Source organism: Carassius auratus, chromosome 3 (assembly GCF_003368295.1).
Source record: "Carassius auratus strain Wakin chromosome 3, ASM336829v1, whole genome shotgun sequence".
Taxonomy (NCBI): Eukaryota; Metazoa; Chordata; class Actinopteri; order Cypriniformes; family Cyprinidae; genus Carassius; species Carassius auratus.
The window spans coordinates 10,563,874-10,582,458 of NC_039245.1; the positions used below are offsets into that span (position 1 = coordinate 10,563,874).

At 40.2% G+C, this 18,585-nt stretch overlaps 2 protein-coding genes across 14 annotated transcripts in view; one reads left to right on the forward strand and one right to left on the reverse strand.

Moving 5' to 3' along the window:
- Positions 1 to 2,125: 2,125 nt before the first annotated feature.
- Positions 2,126 to 6,512, forward strand: LOC113047419 (chromobox protein homolog 8-like). The gene is made up of 6 exons (XM_026208766.1): positions 2,126 to 2,436; positions 3,529 to 3,572; positions 3,958 to 4,023; positions 4,125 to 4,191; positions 4,642 to 4,960; positions 5,218 to 6,512. The coding sequence occupies exons 1-6, from the start codon at positions 2,362 to 2,364 to the stop codon at positions 5,814 to 5,816; spliced, it is 1,170 nt and encodes a 389-aa protein (XP_026064551.1). The 5' UTR covers positions 2,126 to 2,361; the 3' UTR covers positions 5,817 to 6,512.
- An 842-nt stretch (positions 6,513 to 7,354) lies between these two features.
- Positions 7,355 to 18,585, reverse strand: part of LOC113047153 (histone acetyltransferase p300-like) — a 44,020-nt gene continuing 32,789 nt past the window's right edge. For 9 of the 13 annotated variants that reach the window (XM_026208454.1, XM_026208514.1, XM_026208463.1 and 6 more), the window contains exons 19-30: positions 18,128 to 18,216; positions 15,514 to 15,624; positions 15,307 to 15,363; positions 15,114 to 15,191; positions 14,627 to 14,694; positions 14,301 to 14,451; positions 12,998 to 13,144; positions 12,586 to 12,865; positions 12,263 to 12,430; positions 11,818 to 11,979; positions 11,448 to 11,729; positions 7,355 to 11,322 (exon numbers count right to left, since the gene is read on the reverse strand). In XM_026208454.1, coding sequence (XP_026064239.1) covers positions 8,485 to 11,322; positions 11,448 to 11,729; positions 11,818 to 11,979; positions 12,263 to 12,430; positions 12,586 to 12,865; positions 12,998 to 13,144; positions 14,301 to 14,451; positions 14,627 to 14,694; positions 15,114 to 15,191; positions 15,307 to 15,363; positions 15,514 to 15,624; positions 18,128 to 18,216 — 4,431 coding nt within the window. In that variant the 3' untranslated portion in view covers positions 7,355 to 8,484. The remainder of the gene's footprint in view (positions 11,323 to 11,447; positions 11,730 to 11,817; positions 11,980 to 12,262; positions 12,431 to 12,585; positions 12,866 to 12,997; positions 13,145 to 14,300; positions 14,452 to 14,626; positions 14,695 to 15,113; positions 15,192 to 15,306; positions 15,364 to 15,513; positions 15,625 to 18,127; positions 18,217 to 18,585) is intronic. The other 4 variants (XM_026208477.1, XM_026208520.1, XM_026208497.1 and 1 more) reach the window with 2 other exon arrangements.

Here is an 18,585-nt window from a genome sequence, read left to right on the forward strand (position 1 = left end):
CGCACTCCTTCCTCAGCGCGCGCAGACTCTCGTGGTGACTCGTGCTCGGTGCACTGTTAAAGGGACGAACGGAGTTTGGCATGCCATTTTAACATTTTTTAAAACTAACTAATAGCCTTACTATGCTTCCTATTTTTTTATTGCAATAATATCTATTATTTGTCGTTTTTGACGGAAGTCTGTCAGAATCCATAGGCAGCCTACTAATACTCACTGCCCTACATCTTTAACAAAAAACTTTGTGTAAGTTGGCCACAATTAAAACAGTTGCTTCCCTGCAGTTAAAATTGCATCTACATTAAATGGAAAAGTATGATGTCTTAAATAAAGTAAATTAATTTATTCCTAAAGATAATGAATGTAACTACTTTGGATGTTTAAATATTTTCTCATAGCCTTACACTGTTTAAGTAATGGAGATTTTTCAGCTGTGTGTTAAAAGCAGGGCGATGGTCTGGTCTTCACACATGAGAGATCCAACAAAGTTATTGTGGAAATGGGATAACAGAGACTGTTTATATGTACTTGAATTGCGCTTGATTGTTTTATTTTTACTTCTAAAATGTTTGATAAACAAATGTGAAGTAATTTATACATGTTTAAATTAACGGTTGGAAACTTTAGTCACCTCACAATCCGATTCTGGGAGTCACGATCCGATTTTTTATCTACTTTTTTTCCACCTTATTAATTAATTAGATTACTGACTTGAGAATCTTAAAGTCCTTACATTTACATATCCCTACATAAGCTATTAAGTACTTGAAAAAATAATTTCAAATTAATTTTTTTTTTTCAATTATCAATTTTAACTACTATAACTTCAAAACATAACTAGGTAACATTAATTATACAATATTCATTTATCTGTCTAATCATGTATTAAAGTATAATAATTATGTCTACCAAGCTCTGATAATGTATGGAATATAATATTAACAGATTATCCTAATGTTAATAAAACAATAGGCCTATAGCTTTAGAAGCACTGATGTGTCTGTCACTTTAATGGTATGGTTCAGACTAAAATAAAATGAGTCATAATTTACCCAGGTTGTTCTAAACCTGCATAAAGTTCTTTCTTCTGTGGAACACAAAAGAAGATAGTTTGAAGAATGTGTCTCAACTAAACAGCTTACAGTTGTAACTTTCATAGTGGGGGACAAGAAACTGTTTGGTTACCAACATTATTTAAAGTATCTTCTTCTTTTTGTTCAACAGCAGAAAGAAATTATTACAGGTTTATTTTAGAACAACTTGTGGGTGTAAATAATGCCAAAATTAGTATTTTGGGGTGAACTGTCCCTTTAGGTCACCGTGAACAACTGAAATGCCTCTCTGCAAACTGTGTGTTCATTATTAGTTACTGGACAGATACGTTGACAAGTTTATCCAAGTCTTGACTGGAAACAAAACATCTAATTCTTGCAATGTTTTTTAAATGATAGTATGCTGATTTAGTTACTGCTTTGACATGACTACTGAAACTAAGGTCTGTCTCCAGAATCACACCAAGATTCCTGACTTGATTTTTAGTTGTTTGACCCCTAGAGTCAAGGTATGCATTCACCTTGAACACTTCATCTTTGTTTCCAAACTGACTTCAGTTTTTTTCTTGTTTAACTGAAGAAACTTCTGGCACATCCAACTATTAATACATTTACTCAGTTCCTATAAGGGAATATTTTATTTGATTTAACTGCTGTAAAATGTATTCAGTATTTTAAAGTTTAAAAATCTTTCACCAAAAGAAAAATAGAATAGCTTAGAGTTGATTTTTTAAATAAAAGTTTTACTACTAGCATTTTCAGTTTTCTTAGTAAATTTTTAATTAACCTATAGAGTTTGCTCAAGTCTACACATTACATCTGACGAGTAAAAAAAAAAAAAAATTAATAAAGAACCATAGTATCTATCTAATAACAACTTGTCTCATTTCCAGTAACTAGATAAACGTACTGTTAACAAATAAAAATGTACTAACCAGTGACCCTAAAAAAATTATACCGACATTAGACTGCCTAGTAAATAAAAAAAGCAAAAATATAAAAATAATAGATAGGCTACTCATTAAAAGAATAAATGTTAACACGCCTTGCCATAGACGGAGAAGTGGGTGGGCGCGAGCGCGTAGAGCGTGCACGCGCCAAGCCAAGCCAGTACGTACATGTGTCGCAGATTTTAAAACTCAGAAAGAGCTGCAACAGCAGCAGACCTGATGCTGCACCAAGAGGACCAGAGGGCTTAAATCCTAAAAAAGAAAAGATCACGCCAAGAGTGTGCGCAGTATAGTTAAGTGATATTTCATCACCTGAAGAGAAATAAAGATTAGAAACTCTGTTTGCTGCACTGGATGATCTCATGAACATGGAGCTGTCATCAATAGGAGAGCAAGTGTTTGCTGTGGAGTCAATCACGAAGAAGAGGATAAGAAAGGTAAGGACTTTGCTGGTGCGTATAAAAATGCACATCGGTCAGTTTTTAAAGCATTGTATTCTGCACGCGTTGTTTACTTTCCTTTGAAGGCATTAATACAACCAAAGTCTGCACAGTTTTCTTCTGTTGCCAGTTCAGGAATCACTCATGAGTGAATAACACCTAAGCTTGTGTAACATTTCGGAACTTTTTCGTCGCATGACAATTCGTGTGCAAAATACTGCGACAACTTGTATGTTATTGTCTAAAGTTAGTGAATTCTAGCAAGGCTCGCGCTTGAATTGCAAGCTCTATAGATGGAGGGGGGCGTGTGAGAACAGCGCGCATGTCAACATCATTGCTTCTGATGCGCGTCGCGCTGGGAAAATATCCGCGTTTAGCGGCTACGCAGTTTATTTGTAGGCGCGCATGGGCCAAGGGGTGATGCGTGAAACATCCGCGCAGTCGTCAAAAATAATCGGACTAGTTTAGACTAACGACAGAATAAACAAGATTAAAGATGTTTGCATAGAGATAAATAAAATAGGTCATGTTTATTAATAGAGCACGCAAGAAGTAGCCCATCTCACCGGTAGGTGTTAATTTATTTATTATTTTGTGTGTGGTATATAGCCAGATGTTGTAACGTACAGTAATAGCCAGTGATTATGATGACTAACGCTGCATGTGCACGCGGCTTTCATTTCGAACGCTCGAGCGTGATGGGAGGAAAGACCATCGCAGCTTCACGTTGCACAAAATGAGTTGTTTACGCATTTCCATTGCCCCACCTATTTCCATCCCATGCATGTTCCTGAAACTCAATATTTTTTGGATAAAAAAAAAAAAAAATGTAATTCACGTGCTCGCCCCTGTATGACATCACGCACCGTAACATTCTCGAGCGCAGCGCCGCTCTCATCCTGCATAATCTTTCACGTCGAGAGACTACTGCGTGTTGACATCTTAAAGTGAAAGGCATGCTTTTTCAAAATCTGTGGCATGTTTGTATCCAGGATTGGTTAATAACAGAATTGTGACGCATATCCCCCCTCAGCCCTCGCAACTTTAAAAGTGAAAGTGACTTCTTTTATTCTTTTTTTCTCATTTCAGGGAAATGTGGAATATCTGCTAAAGTGGCAAGGGTGGGCACCTAAGTAAGTTCTCATATAAGACTGAAAAAGCATACAGTCGTTTTATTAAGACAAAACACAACCTACAACTACGACACAATATGTGGGTGAATCTGTCAAAAACATGTCAAAGTCAAATTTCCCCAGCCCCCAATAAAGATTATGTAAAACATGAGAAAAATAGATACCGGATAAAACACAGCATCATATTATTCCTTTCTTTTTATCACAAGAGAAGACACTGTTATGTTCTGTTAAAATAATAATGAATACATTGACATTGCAGTTTTTTTTTTTTTTTCAAACAAATAGTAGCCCTGATATTTGAAGATCATTATAAGATGAAAATGACTCTTTTCGCCATGTGTTACTCCATTGATCTGTTTGGGACTGTCTGTGTGACTGTCAGGTACAGCACTTGGGAACCCGAGGACAATATCCTGGACCCCCGTCTTGTCCTCGCCTATGAAGAAAAGTAAGTCGCACTCTGATGAGGAGATGAATGTGCTGGAGGCAACGGGATGTTCTTTCCTTGCCATCTCCCCATTCCTTTGCATATCTCTCTCTTTCTAACAGAGAGGAGAAGGAAAGAGCTCTGGCTTATAAGAGGAAAGGCTTGAGACCTCGTCGAGTCATTCTGCGGGTATGAGTTATCTCTTTACTATTTTGATGTCCAGTAGCCGTTCTTATGTATCTGTTTTTTCCCCTAAAACAATATTTGAAGCCTCATCCAACTGTTGTCATTTCTATGCAGCTTCTGTAACAACAAGTACCAAAGGTTTTATATCGATTCATATATTCAACAATCTGATATGCATAATAAAAGCGATCTGATGTACCGAAGTGTCCCAGGATCTGAACTTAGATTCATTGTCCAAATTTGGCACAGGATCCAAAGGGGACTATACTTGACTTTTTCTTTCGGATATGGTTCAAAATAGTTTTCTGTAAGTGCACCAAAGGAGCCATCTAGATTGCAAGATAATGTATCGCAGCAGTTGTGAAGAAACTTCAGTATTTCAGAAAGAACAATCTAGTCTAACGCTTATTTGCAACATCTGATAAACACTGCATAATCTCAACTTTCTGACAGAGCATCTACCCAATGGACCTACGAAGTAAACATAAGGTTCCAGATAAACCTATACCGAGAATCCGCCTGTCACTCACCCGCTCCATGGGGACGGAAATCGACCAGAATGGGCGACACTACCGTCCCATAGAGAAATACAAGAACAGGCAGTGCAGGTCCAAGCTCTTGAGTGACATCAAACTATCCCAGCATTCACCTCCGGCAAAAGACTCAGAGAAAGAATGGGATGGAGACGATGAAGATGAGCAGAAGAAAAAAGTGATTATGATGATTGAAAACGAAGAGAAAACAACAGAAGTGCACCAGGACATTCCAAGTAGTAGGTGTTGTGTGGCATCAATATGATAACTGTATGCTAAGATACTCTGCAATGACCTTATATTCAGGGGTCATGAGGGCCATTTGGTAAAATCTTGCCAGATATTTCTGAATCACAGTGACAAGTGGCTAACGCATGTTTAATGTGATTGAGAAATACTCCAAACTGCCCCCAAAATGACAATGGAATGCCATTCAAAACTTGTAAGATACTCTGTCCTCTGCAAAACACAACAGGTCTCTGTCTTTTTCTGTCAGGTCAAGAGACAATGGACGGGTACAGCTCTTCGGCAGAACATGAAGCCGTTATCATCATCAAGGAAACTGAGAACTGCTCTTCCATTTATGAGCACGCTGAGAAGCCAAGCGAGGATTCAAGTCAAGTTTTAGGAGCAACAGAAACCAGTCCAATCTCAAACACACAAGAGAACGAGCCAGTCACAAACACTACAGGAGGTGAGGACTCCATACGGGTATCACATGACACAACAAACACTGACCATTCACTTCACAACAGCACAGAGTCAGGAGCCAAGCAAGGTGTGCTGGACAAAGTACAGAACAGACCTTCGGTTATCGAGGTACATTCGAGCACTAAATGTAGACAGGAAGAGGTAAGAGAAAGGGATGAGGTAGACCGTTGGGAGGCCAAAGAAAAGGAAGGAATGGATGGTGATATTACAGCAGAACACACGTTATTACAGGTCCCAACTGACCAATCACAGACTCCCTCCACCACCACAGTGCATCCTGGGAAAGTCACTGTGACTCAGGTGACGATAAATTCCTTGACCGTCACCTTTAAAGAGGCCATGAGTGCAGAAGGCTTTTTCGGTGACGATGAGCTTGAGATATAAGTTGACAAAGGAACCCAAGAACATACAATAGATTTATGTACAATTAGTCAGGAACAAGTGAATAATACGTTTGTAGTAGTGAAGCAGATATTGTCTAAACAAGGTTAAAACGAGTTTATCCTTGTGTCATTGTGGTAAAATAACCTTCGAAGGACAACATTTCTGATTATACTCAGTGATGCTGTATGCAAAGACTTTAAGCATGTAAAGCGAATCTTTGTATCTGTACCACTACCTTTCCATCAGCAGCAGTCATTGACATGACATAATGAGAGGAAACTGTTTTTCAGTTCCGACTTGAAGACAAAACACTGTTACATCACCTCTTTTGTCCTGTAAACAACCAGGTGGGAAAATGAAAGGCCACCGGGCTTTGTCTCCATGTCTCCACCTGAGCTGTCTACACTCTGTTTGGATGCCTTTGTGCATTTTTAAAGAGACAGTATTGGTTTACATTCACAACTGTTACAGTGGATGCTTTCGTAGGGGTAGATCCTGTTCATCTGAACACATGTGCTTTAGGTGTGCTTTTAGCATGGCAGAAATCAAAGCCAAAGCCTAAACTACATGTTTTGGTCGTAGTGCTAGTTGAACATGGCTTGTAAGCTCTGTTGTTGGTCTCAAGTGACAATTACACTTTCTTTTGCTTGTATTTACAGCAAATAAATGTACAAATAAAGTTGTGATTTTAAGTCATTTTGGAGTAATACTTTTTTGTGTGCAAGTCCATTTGTGCCTCAGAGTAAAATACGTAGTGAAATCTAGTGATTTTGCAATTGTAACTTAATACCCTGCAATTGCGACTGTAAAGGTACCAACTGCAAGACAGTTGCATTGAAATAACCATATAGTGAGTTACAGTTAAAACTATGAGATATTAAGTCATATTTACAAGAAAGTTGCAATTGAAGGAGATGTTACAATAGCAGGATAAAGTCACATGAAAACATTTGCAAGAGCGAGATTCACATTGTGAGACAAAGTCACACTGCGAGTTATGAATTTGCAATTACAAGAAACGGTCACAATTCTGAGACATTTAGCAGCTTTTTGTTCCTTTTTTACTGCGAGGCAGATTACTTAAAATGTATTTAATGAAGTCTTCCAGAGAGCAGAGAGCAGTCGTGCCGTCGGCCAGTCATTGTCGCAAAATAAACCCAGGAGGAATATCTCAAGATGATATTCTCTAGTCAATCAGACCAGGTTAAACGTTCTTAACTACTAGTCAAAAATTATGAAGTATAAAAAGCTTTCAGTACCAAGTCATATTTGCTGACCCTAATGCTGATTCTTAAATACTTAGGGAAAGCCACACCTTCACCAACAGGATCAACAGTTTCTTCAGCATCGGTCTACATGTCAACTGGCAATGACAGCCGGCAGATGAGTCAACTATGACCAGCTTAACAGCCCTTAACACATTTAACCAAACAAACCCAAATCCAAGAGCACCGCCTTTCTGCCAAACAGAGATTAAAGCAGAGAGGCAAATGGTTAAAAAAGTAATCTTCAAATGATCCTCAAAAATAAATGACCAATAAATGTATCACTTCATTTTATTAAAAAAGAAAAAAGTATGAAGTCCACAGTTTGTGTTTCCTTTGTACAGTACAAAATATTCAAATAAAACTCCCAAAGTTCAGAGCAAAGAAAGTTCTGGAAGTGGAGGAAAATCAGTGGTACTGAAGGACGAAAACGGTGAAATCAGTGGCTCTCCTCTTCTCCATTTCACTGCGTCATACAGTTCATGTGTGAAATGATGCCCAACATGATTTTGAGCAGATGAACTCTAGCACCACATCCAACACACACACACACACATATATATACATACACATATATATGTATATATACACACACACACACATCCAACCAGTACAGACATCTCCACTATCCATCTTATAAAGAGTGCACAAACATTCTGAGGGTGGGTGTGTGCATCTGCAAACTTGTCTTGTTGCAAAAGAAGTGATGTCCAATGGAATTTCCAATGGGCAGTGGAGCGCACACCAAAACCTGATCCCCCAACACTGTAATTTATATTATACTCAATAACCTAAATCTCCAGCTTCAGTAATGGAATAGCTCCTCATTTTAATAGGTATTAACAAAAATATATTCTATGTGAATTGTAGCAGTCTCTGGGAACACACATGAACAAAATTCATCATGACGACAAAATGAAAGCTAGAATAAATAAAATGCAAAACTCAAAATTTACAAGGAAGATATGCATGACGTTCAGATAATTATAATAATATATGCATCACAATGTTTGAAATGTTCCATATGACTCTGTGAATACACATAACAGAGACTGGTACATGGTGAAACAATATATAAAAAAGTCCTTAATCATTTGCGCTTTAATTTTATACCACTTTTAAAATCTTAAAAAATATTTCTTGAAAAAGGAAAAGTTCTCCCCTGGACCTGACATAAAAAATATTACTTGTGGTTTGTTCTCTGAGGCTGAGAAACTATCCTCTCTTTGTACACAACTGGCAAAAGAAAAAAAAGAAATCCCCCCATGCTTATTTGCTATCTCTCTAGGCTGGTCCATTTTAAAGCATTTATGATGAAAAACACTAAGTTCTTCCTTATAGTATAAAAAAGCTAACACTGTCTCTGGTGGGGCTTTGCAAATTTTGTGATGATTATATGATGTCTAAAGGGTTTTCATGTTAATACCAAGATCCTGGCCACTAGGGGGCAGCATATCATTAGCTCCAGGTCCGTGGAGTCCTGCCAAGCCACTGAGCTGAGAAAGCATGGCGTTCTGATCTGCACTAAATCCACTTGGGTCCTTAAAGTTGTGCTGTGGCTGTTGGGGAGGTGGAGGAGGAGGAGCCATGCCTGAGTGATGCTGCTGAAGGTGGTTGGGATGCGGAGAACCCGTTTGGGTCTGAGGTGAGATGTGGTGGGGCGAGGGCGGTGGTTGCGGTTGCAGGCGTGGGGACGGACTTGAGTGAGGTGGTTGGGACTGGGGTCGTGGGGAGGGCTGAGGCGAACAGACTTGGTTGCTGAGCGAGGATGGGAGTTGTTGGCCCTGCAAGTGGGGTGACTGAGACATCTGATGCTGCTGCTGTGGGCTCATGGGGTTGTTCTGCTGTGCCGGCGAGGTGCCACTGTGATGTTGCTGCTGTTGAAGCAGACGCTGATGTAAAGCCTGTTGTAATAATGTCTGTGATGTCTGTAGACTGGGACCTCCTTGTGTGTGCTGCGGACCTCCTCCGTGCCCCATATCAGGACCTTGTGATGCTGCCTTCTGCTGCTGTTGCATCTGTAGATGGTGTTGCTGTGCAAGCCTCTGTTGCAAGACAGCTGCAGCTTGCTGTTGTGCAGGGTTACCCGAAAAACTCTGCTGCTGGCCAGGTTGCACACCTTGTAGTGGTTGACCTCCTGGCGGGACTTGCATGTTACCCTGCTGACCCACATAACCTTGCTGCTGTTGGAATGCTGCGTGATTACTCATTTGTTGCTGCTGCTGCTGTTGTTGTTGTTGTTGCTGCTGCTGAAACTGGAGTTGCTGTTGCCTTCTCATGACCAGTTCTCTGAACTGTGGATTCATGTTGGTCATGTTTGGAGCCCCCTGACCCTGAATTCCTTGCTGTTGTTGCTGCTGCTGCTGTTGTTGTTGTTGTTGCTGTTGCTGCTGCAAGGCAGCTACTTGCTGTTGCTGCAGTAGCGGCCGTTGTTGCATTTGCTGCTGCTTTTGGAGTTGAGAAAGTTGAGTCTGCATGTTAACACCCTGTCCAAGGTGCATGCCAGGCTGAGGCACCCCAGTATTGACACTCACTGGCTGGCCTCCCATTGGTCCTGGCCCACCCTGTGGTACAGCAGGGCCACCTGTGCCTCCTTTATACTTGTGAACCCGCTGCTTGATAAATGCTGCCATTAGTTGTGGGTTAGATCGAAGAATGTTGAGGACTTGCTGCTGCTGTAGAGGAGAACTTGGAGATCGTAGGGTCTGCAAAAGATCCTGCAGGGCTCCCTGAGGCAGATTGCCAGCTGCTGCCCCACTTACTACACCACTCTGCAGACCAGCCTGCACCATACTCATCAATGCATTTCGATTCGGCATTTGGGGTGCCTGCCGTTGTTGCATTTGTTGTGGTTGTTGCTGCTGCGGAGGAGGAGGGGGCTGCATTGCAACCATTCCCGGTTGAGCCATCATGCCAGGTCTCTGCTGGGTTGGCATACCCTGTCCTTGCCACTGTTGCTGCTGAGGCTGAAGTTGTGGGTTTATTCTTGGCTGCTGTAGATGCATTTGTTGTGGCATCTGGCCTTGCACACCTACCTGTTGAGGCTGCTGCATGGGCCCAACTCCCGCCATCATTCCCTGAGATCCTTGCTGCTGTTCCATCTGCACTCTGTTCACTGATGTTTGTGCCTGCGAGGCTATTCCTGGTTGCCCTACCATGCCAATCCCAGGATGGGATACTCCCATCTGTCCCTGTGGCTGCTGATGATGCTGCGGCATCATGCCAGCTTGCACAGCCTGCCGTTGTAGCATCTGAACCTGTGCCATCTTTCGCTGTGCATCAGCCACTTGCTGGATCTTCATGGCTATCTCCACAGCTGCAGCGGGAGGACCTGAAGGTTGCTGTTGCTGGGACATAGGTGCTGTGCCTGGGTTGCTAGGGAGCTGCGGAGGAGTTGCGGGACCAAGGCCTGGCTTACCCTGCGACTGTGGATTTGGGGAGAGACCAGTGGAATGGGGACCATACTGATTGTGTGGATGTGGAAGTTGTCCCACAGTTTGCTGAGGAACCATTTGTTGTTGCGGTGAGGTCATCATCCCACCTGCACCTGGCATCTGCTGAAACTGGTGGTGTACTGGATGCTGAGGAGGCTGCTGGGAAGCTCCAGCTGGGACTCCACCCACACCGGGCTGGGGCAGAGATGCAAGGTTGGGTGTTAGCTGTGTGGGTGTCTGAGGCGTTGCAGGTTGAGTACCAACTGACGTAGGTGTGCTAGGACCTGTGGCTCCATTGTTGCAGGGTGATGGAGGACCTCCTGGAGGCCCACCTCCACAAGGTGGTGGCTGGCCTGCTCGCTGCATGGTGGCCATACGTCTACGCAGCATTTGCGCTTGTTGAAGCCTGTGTTGCAGCTGCTGTTGACGAAGCTTGTGCTTGATGTTGAGACAGAAGGGCACAGGACACTTGTTTTCCTGGCAGTGCTTGGCATGATAGCAACAAAGCGCAATGAGTTGCTTGCAGATGGGACAGCCACCATTGGTTTTGCGTTTGCAGCCCTTGGTGTGTTGCACTACTCTCTTCATCTTCTGGCAAGATGGCAAAGAGCAATTAGCATTACGGCACTGGCATGCATGCACCAGTGACTGGATGCAGCGTTGGATGCTGAGACGACGCGAGTCACCAGGGTTCTGAGTGGAGGCTGCAGACTGGTTGTTGCTCTCGTCATCAAGACCCAGTCCAAGTTTCTCCATCTTGTGCTCATGGCCCTTAATGTTGTAGCAAGTGATGCAAAGATCATAATCCTACAAAAGAAGAGAGAAGGGAACATTTCAAAAGTTGCTCAGTCTTTTGATCTAAAATACATGTACCCCAATTTTTAGAAACCCTCTTCAAAGACATACAAACCAGCATACATGACATTTCTTACCTCACAAACAGTGCAGTGAAAGCGTGTCTCAACGTGGTGCTTGCATTCATTGCACGTGTAGACAAAGCGGTCCTGGCTCTGGTTGTGCAGTTCTACAAGCATACACATGGAGCTCCATTTGGCACGCCTCAGCGAGCTGAATTCAAGGTGCTTGTCTCGTGCAAGCGTTAGGAAAGCATCTCGTCCGTCCATCAGATCGCAGGCCATCAGGGGGTCAGCGTCCAAAATGGGTGGAAGGGAATTGGCAGAAGGGCCAGCGATGAGACGGATAACAAAGAAAACCTTGAAATTAAGTAGAGTGTTGACATTTGTGAGTTCAGTCCAAATGTGTAATTGACAAATGGTTCAAATGTTTTTGGGAGCTACATACCTCTTTGTGTTTCTCCATTGAAGCATAGAGCTTCTGGGATAGATCATTGGAGACATTTGGCATTCCCGGTTTCTTTTTATTGGCCCGGCTCAAGCTGCTCTTGTTCTTGCTAGTCTTCTTGCTGTTCTTTTTTTTGGCATTCTTGCTGTCACCACTGGTAGCCTAGACAGTCAATGAAACAATATTAAGCATTAAGTTATAATAATTATGTTTTAAGAATACATAATAAAGCAGCTGCACTAGAATAAATTTTGCCTTCAAGTCAAATACAAAAAAAGGACAGTAGCGGTCTAAAAACCCAGCTACTGAAGTGTTCAGTTTCTCTTGAAGTACTTTTTAAAGTTAAGAAATCTAGTTTATTGAATTTTTATTGATCTATTCCTTTGGCACTAGAGTATATTTTCACCCAGTACAAAATGGTTACAAATCTGTGTTAATCACTCACATCAATGCTTTCACTAGAGGTGTTGTTTTCCTCTCGCTTCCGTTCTTCCTCCTCCTGTTCCAGCTCTTTAATGCTCTCTTCCAACACATTAGGCCAAAAATCACCCTCAAAATATGGGAGCTCCTTCGCACTGGTCAGACGATCCTCTGTTGCCTGCTTAAAAATGTCCTGGGCAAGGGGAACATGCAATAGTTAGTGAAGGACTTCAAATAGATGGCACATTGCTGTCAACGAGCCAAACAAGGAAAAATACTATATTCCAGTATGTTGACTCAAGTCTAAACTTTTATTATTGTCAGCCAGAAGTACAGCTGTAGCAGTACCTTGTAGTCATGTACAATTCTTTCAGCTACTGCTTTGTCAAGCATCTTCTTGTACCATTCTTGTAAGCGTTTTGGTTTGGGAATCTTCTGATCCGATGGGTGGCAATGGAAGATATAGTCATCGCCTTCGCTCGGTGGACAAGCCCAGATATGGCCAGTGACAAACCCCATTTTTTTAGCATATTCCATGTATCCAATCAGGATCTCATGATAGACTCCAGTTCTCAGGTGACGGGGTTGGAAAAAGTGCACGCTGTCAAGGTAGGAGATGTACACGCGTCTACATGGAGAGAAAATGACAGAGGATATTGCTAAGTTACTTTTGTTTCTCAGACCCCTATGCAATGTCATCCACATGCGCGTGGAGGAAGATTCGGTGATGTATGACTGCATGGTCTTTGTTATTTTTAACCTTTGATTGGGAGGAGGGCAGTCGGAGCCATATTCTTGCACATGCATTCCAAAGAAGCAGACATCTGTCCCATCAATATCTTCAAACGCAAACAGAGCTTTTGTCCTGTACGGGAATGACTCTGACATTTCACCGCTATCAACAAACCTGTAAAAGAAAGACAGTTAATTCTTAAAATTTTTTTCATGGTGTCCATTAAAGTTCTTGTATTTCAAAAAGACAAAATTGAATTTTTAATTAAGCAAACATGAATATTTATTTTTTTACAATTACAGATTCAAAGAACCAATTAATTAATCCACTTTTCAATACCGGAGTTTGTGTAATATATTGATCCAATGTTGTTTTCTCATCCTCCTAGAGGCCTTTCAGAGGCCTTTCAAAGTCAAAACACCTTGATGTCATTCATTTTCAATGGCTATTAACACAGCAGTGACTGATGGTGATACAATGCAGTCATGTACAAAGTTTAGAACAATTTTACTTTATGCAAATGATCAACAAAGCAATGAAATTGAAAAAGACATTTCCAAAGAGCAACAGTGATGGGTGAGCTGTCTCCTCTGAAATACTGTAGTTGAGTGCAAGCAAGATCAAGATGTTATTGTTTACTGAGAGTAATTCATCTGCCCACACACATCGACATCATAATAAAAATATATGGCAAAGCGGGGGCATTCCAAAATAGTTTGATTCATGCATTGATAATCGGTGTTGCTGTTCATGATAATCATTCATGTTCATTTGATCAATTATATAGTGCTGCAATTTCCTTAGACATACTTTCCCCTCAAAATAATTTCTTGCTTGACAATATATAACATATTAATTTTATTGTTTATGATGAGAAGCTATGAAAGGCCACCAATAACATTAAAAGACAAACAGTTTTATTATTGTTAACTAAAACAAGTTAAATCTGTTGTTTTACCAGTTGAAATAAGGCTGAAAATGTAAAAACAAATATTAGATGAAAAACAAACTTCAAAACAAATGAAAGTTAAATGTTGCCCTGACAACTAAAATAACTAAATGACTAAAACTGATTTAAAATAAAACTATATAGAAATATTTAAACAAACTAAATTGAAACTGAAAATAAAAGGTAATACAAAATATTATTATTATAATATCCCATAATAGTGAATAAATAATACTAAAATAACACTAGTTAGGGCATGCAGTAGTATAAACAACAGTACTTTATGGAAAATTAAAAGAAATGAAAGCAAACAGTTCCAAAATTCACAAAACTTAAAAGGAACGACAACAATATTTCAGAATATTCAGCACTGTCCCTCACCTGGACTTCATGCCAGGTTTGACTTCCACCACTTTATCAGACACGTGAACCACACGAATGGTGACATCCCCGCTTTCTGGATGATTCTGGCGCTTTAGGTACTCGTTCACTCGTGTCTCCAGGAAGCTACCAAGCTTTGTCTGAGGAAGTCCTGGAATAAAGAGAAAGTTAAGCAGGGAAGTTTAAAATGATGCAACTACAGCATTTACTACTCAACGTCTCCGTTAAGATCTGCCATTAAAAATCTAAATGACTTGATTCTCATTAGCCAAGTATGAACAAAAGGGTATTTCTTTCCCAGATTTTTAAAGCTCTTAACCACTTACTCTTTGCAGTGTATTTATTCTCCTTCCTTGTTGCATTGGCTTTTTTCAGACAGCCGTCACAAACAAACCTGATTGAAAGGAACACAGACTATTTGGAAATGGAGCGACATCCCTGAATATGTGGGAACTTAGAAACAATTCGGAACAGTAATATTCATAAAAATGTGTAGTAACAAAGTACATCAAGTTGTCCTACATTTTCCATGTTTATAGCACTCATCTTGTCACAACATTTGAACATTAATTAGAAGAACTGATATCTTGTTTTAAAGCTAATTTAATGCTGATATATAAAATTCACAAATCAGAGTTGTATTTAACAGGAAAAACCCGGCAAACCTCATATAAAATAAAAGATAAATGAAAAAGTATTAACTTTTGCTTCCTCAGGTAAAGCCTTACATTCACTAACGGTCTGCTGACTCCATTATTAAGCCATGTTTTGCCAATGTATCAAATAAAGTGTGCTCAAATAAAACTAGCTCACCCCGACGGCCAAATCGTCTCATTGTGCAGAGCGCATATCTGATGCATTTTTCGACCACAGTCGGCACATTCCAACAGTCTGACGAGGAAGATCAGAAAACAAAGGTCAGACGATGACAGCAAATCCACGTCTTGACTTAAACTTAACAAGCAAACTGAGATGACACATTTGGAGGGAGAAAATATCTACATACAGCTCAGGGTCGAGGGTGTCATTCTTTTTCCTTTGAAACTGATCTTTATTGATGGACCTGAGGAGAGAAAACGAGAGACGGAGAACAGGAAGCCGCCCAATCGAGTGCGTCATGAGAATCACTGAACTAACGCTCCACGAAAGGAATAGCATTATGACAATAACAATGAAGAAGATGATCAAAACTAGCTTTTAGATGGCTACTCACGTTTGAGGCTGGGTTGGATCGTCCCCCAGAGATACATTCTCCCCCTGGATTTCGTTGAAACACTTCTCACAGAAGTGGTACCTGCCAGCAAGAAGCCCATATTTGGGTGAACTAGACCGTTCGCCAAGAGCACAGCCAATCACAGTGAGGGCACGCGGAAGCAGCCACCAATCAGGGCAGGGCAGGCCAGGAGACAGGCGCACAGGAGAAGGCAGGTTCGTCACCGGGACACCAGCCAATCATGAAGCAGGTTTTTTGGGGGGGCCGGGCAGATTGATTGATTGGTTGATTGCGTGTAAATTTCGGAGCGGATGATTGGTCACATCAAAGCAGGCCAATGCAGACATCACAAGCGTTAAAAAGGAGGGAGAGAAAGGGTAGGGGGGGTGGGGAGGAGGGCAGAATGAATATTTTAACAAAGTGTGAGAAACAAAACCGTTATGAGGGACAAAGAGCTCCGTGTCGGACAGGTGGAGGGGTGGGTCAGATGTAGAAGAAGAAAATTAAACTAAAACAGAGAGCAGGAAGCTGAGGCAAAAGCACAGACGGTCACCCTTGCATCCGCTGAGCTCGAAAACAACCGTGACGCCCAGAGGAGCGAGGGACAATGGACTGAGTGAACGAACTGAAGAGAAGAGTGAGAACAGGAGCAACAGAGACCCATCATCCTTTCAGTACATTTTAAAGAGGGTCTCAAGATTCGATACTAAAACAACACGGGACAGATGAACAGTTAGTACATCCTGAAGATGGCAGCATGAATGAAGCTGATTTCAGAAACTTAAATATTGTACTCTTTGTCAGTAGTTTCTGGGTCAATCTCATGCAACCTATCCAGGTCACATTTTGCCTCCAAAATAAAGGACCACTAAAATCTGAAATTATCATCTTACAAATGTATTTCTTTAAATGCAGCATAAAGGCATCACCACATAATAATAAAAATATATAACATTATATATGGCTGCTTCCACATAGGCTTTTTAGTCGTCTTTTTTGCCTACCATGTGTTGTCATACTCTTTTGTTTTTAATATATTTTAACAACAATAATAATATTATAAAATAAGTGTTGTTATATTACAACCTTTTATTTTAATAGATTTTTAATAATCACAATTTAATGTTAGATTACATGAAAACAGTAAAAATAAAAAGATTAAAAGAACACAATGTAATTGTGTCATAACATTTTGATTTCAATGTTTTAATAATAATAATTATAATAATAATAATAATAATAATATTAGCAACAACAATCCAGTACCTTGTGTTACTTTACATTATAACCTTTTATAATGATAAAAAACAACATTGTAACAAAACTTAACATTTTATTTTTAATAGATTTAAAAAAAAAAAAAGAAAAAAAGAAACAATAGTCAGCCTTCATGTTTTAAATTAAAATCTTATTTTCTTATTTTAATTTTGGGCTGAAATGTGACCTTGACACATACAGTACATGACGTTTTATGTAACGAAAGTAAGGTTAAGATTAAGCCTAAGGTAGCTAAAGTTATACGAAAGCTTAGCACAGCCCATGTTTGTTCACCGCTGAAACCTCCGATTCTGGTGAAAGTCTAGGTGAATAAGTGTTTTGCTGTTAGGGTCTAAGATGATGTAACTCAGAAAATTTGCAATGATTTTCATTAACTCCTCAGTGGAAGAGCACTGCAATCGTTTTGGTGCTTCCTTCTTATTAGCACTTGTCGTGCTTGTTGCTACTAACTGAGGTAATCGATACAAATACTTGCCAACACACCTGCCAACATGTTAATCGTAAGAACATCAACAAAAGACGTCAAAACAGAACTGAAGTCAAAAATGCAGACCCTCTTTAAAATAACTGTTTGAAATCAGAAAAAGAGCAGAGATGTGAAATGTGGTTCATTTTGCCACCGAAAGTCAAATCAACAGGCCTGAAATTCAGCAGCACCCTGATGTGGGAAATATGTGCTCACAGCAGAACAGCATTTTCAGTTTTACAAAGCACATGAAAACAGACCTCTTAAAAATACTCCCTTCAGTCTTTTAACATACAAATACACAATGGAAACCAAATCTGAATGTGCCAGATGTAGTGGAGCAGCCTATCGTCCATTAAAATTAAATTAAAATTAAATTTATGCATTTAGCTTTTATCCAAAGAGACTTACATTGCATTCAGGCTATCAATTTTTACATATCATGTGTTCCCGAGGAATCAAACCCCCAACCTTGCGCTTGATCGCGCAGTGCTCTACCAATTGAGCTACAGGAACATTAAACATTAGTGTTCAGAAAACAAACAGCTTTTAATCATACTTCATTCTAGCACTGGGCTATCAATGCTGCCAGGCAACATCAAATTGATTTTAGGCTGAAATGCAAATGATCTACAATAGTGTGATGGGGTCAGGCAATTACCCATCAGGGCACATTCACTATGATATAACTGTTCGTATTAATATAATAACATGTTTCTGTTTGTATGCATAATATAGGCCCAATTGGAGTCTCTTTGAACTTTCAAGTGGTTATTCTTACTCTAGTAGGACTGAGAAGTAGCTGTACTGCATAGCATTAAGTTAAGGGTGCGAGTGAGTGACTATGTGGACATCATCTCTAATACTGACCTGTTCTGGTAACTGAAGTATGCAGCGTCTCGAGGGATGGTACACAGCTGTTTGCCATAGCAGCACAGAGTTTGAGGAGAAAACTCCAACTTGAAAGAAGAAAAATAGGAACGGAGGGGTTAAAAAAGAGAGAAAACGAGGAAGAGGAGAGTGGGGTAGCAATCAATATCCCATCAGTTTTGGTCAGGTAATGAATGATATTTAAGCAAGAAACCACAATCTACCTCATAATGTGCTAAAAACACTACAACTTAACTGTGGTATAAAAAAAATAAATAAATAAAAAACGCTGTAACAGGTGTTTTGCTGCTTTTAAACATGAAAACAGCAATATGAGTAAAGTAAAAAAAAAAAACGACAACAACATTATTATTATTATTATTATTAGTAGTAGTAGTAGTAGTAGTGGTTATAATAACACATATTAACATACATTTAAAGCAAGTATTACCTATATT

What these genes read in the sequence shown, in the direction of transcription:
- LOC113047419 (XM_026208766.1), top strand. Translation starts at nt 2,362, where the DNA reads ATGAACATGGAGCTGTCATCAATAGGAGAGCAAGTGTTTGCTGTGGAG. An exon ending in CGAAGAAGAGGATAAGAAAG is followed by an intron (nt 2,437 to 3,528) that starts GTAAGGACTTTG and finishes TTCTCATTTCAG; the next exon opens with GGAAATGTGGAATATCTGCT. An exon ending in CTCGTCGAGTCATTCTGCGG is followed by an intron (nt 4,192 to 4,641) that starts GTATGAGTTATC and finishes ACTTTCTGACAG; the next exon opens with AGCATCTACCCAATGGACCT.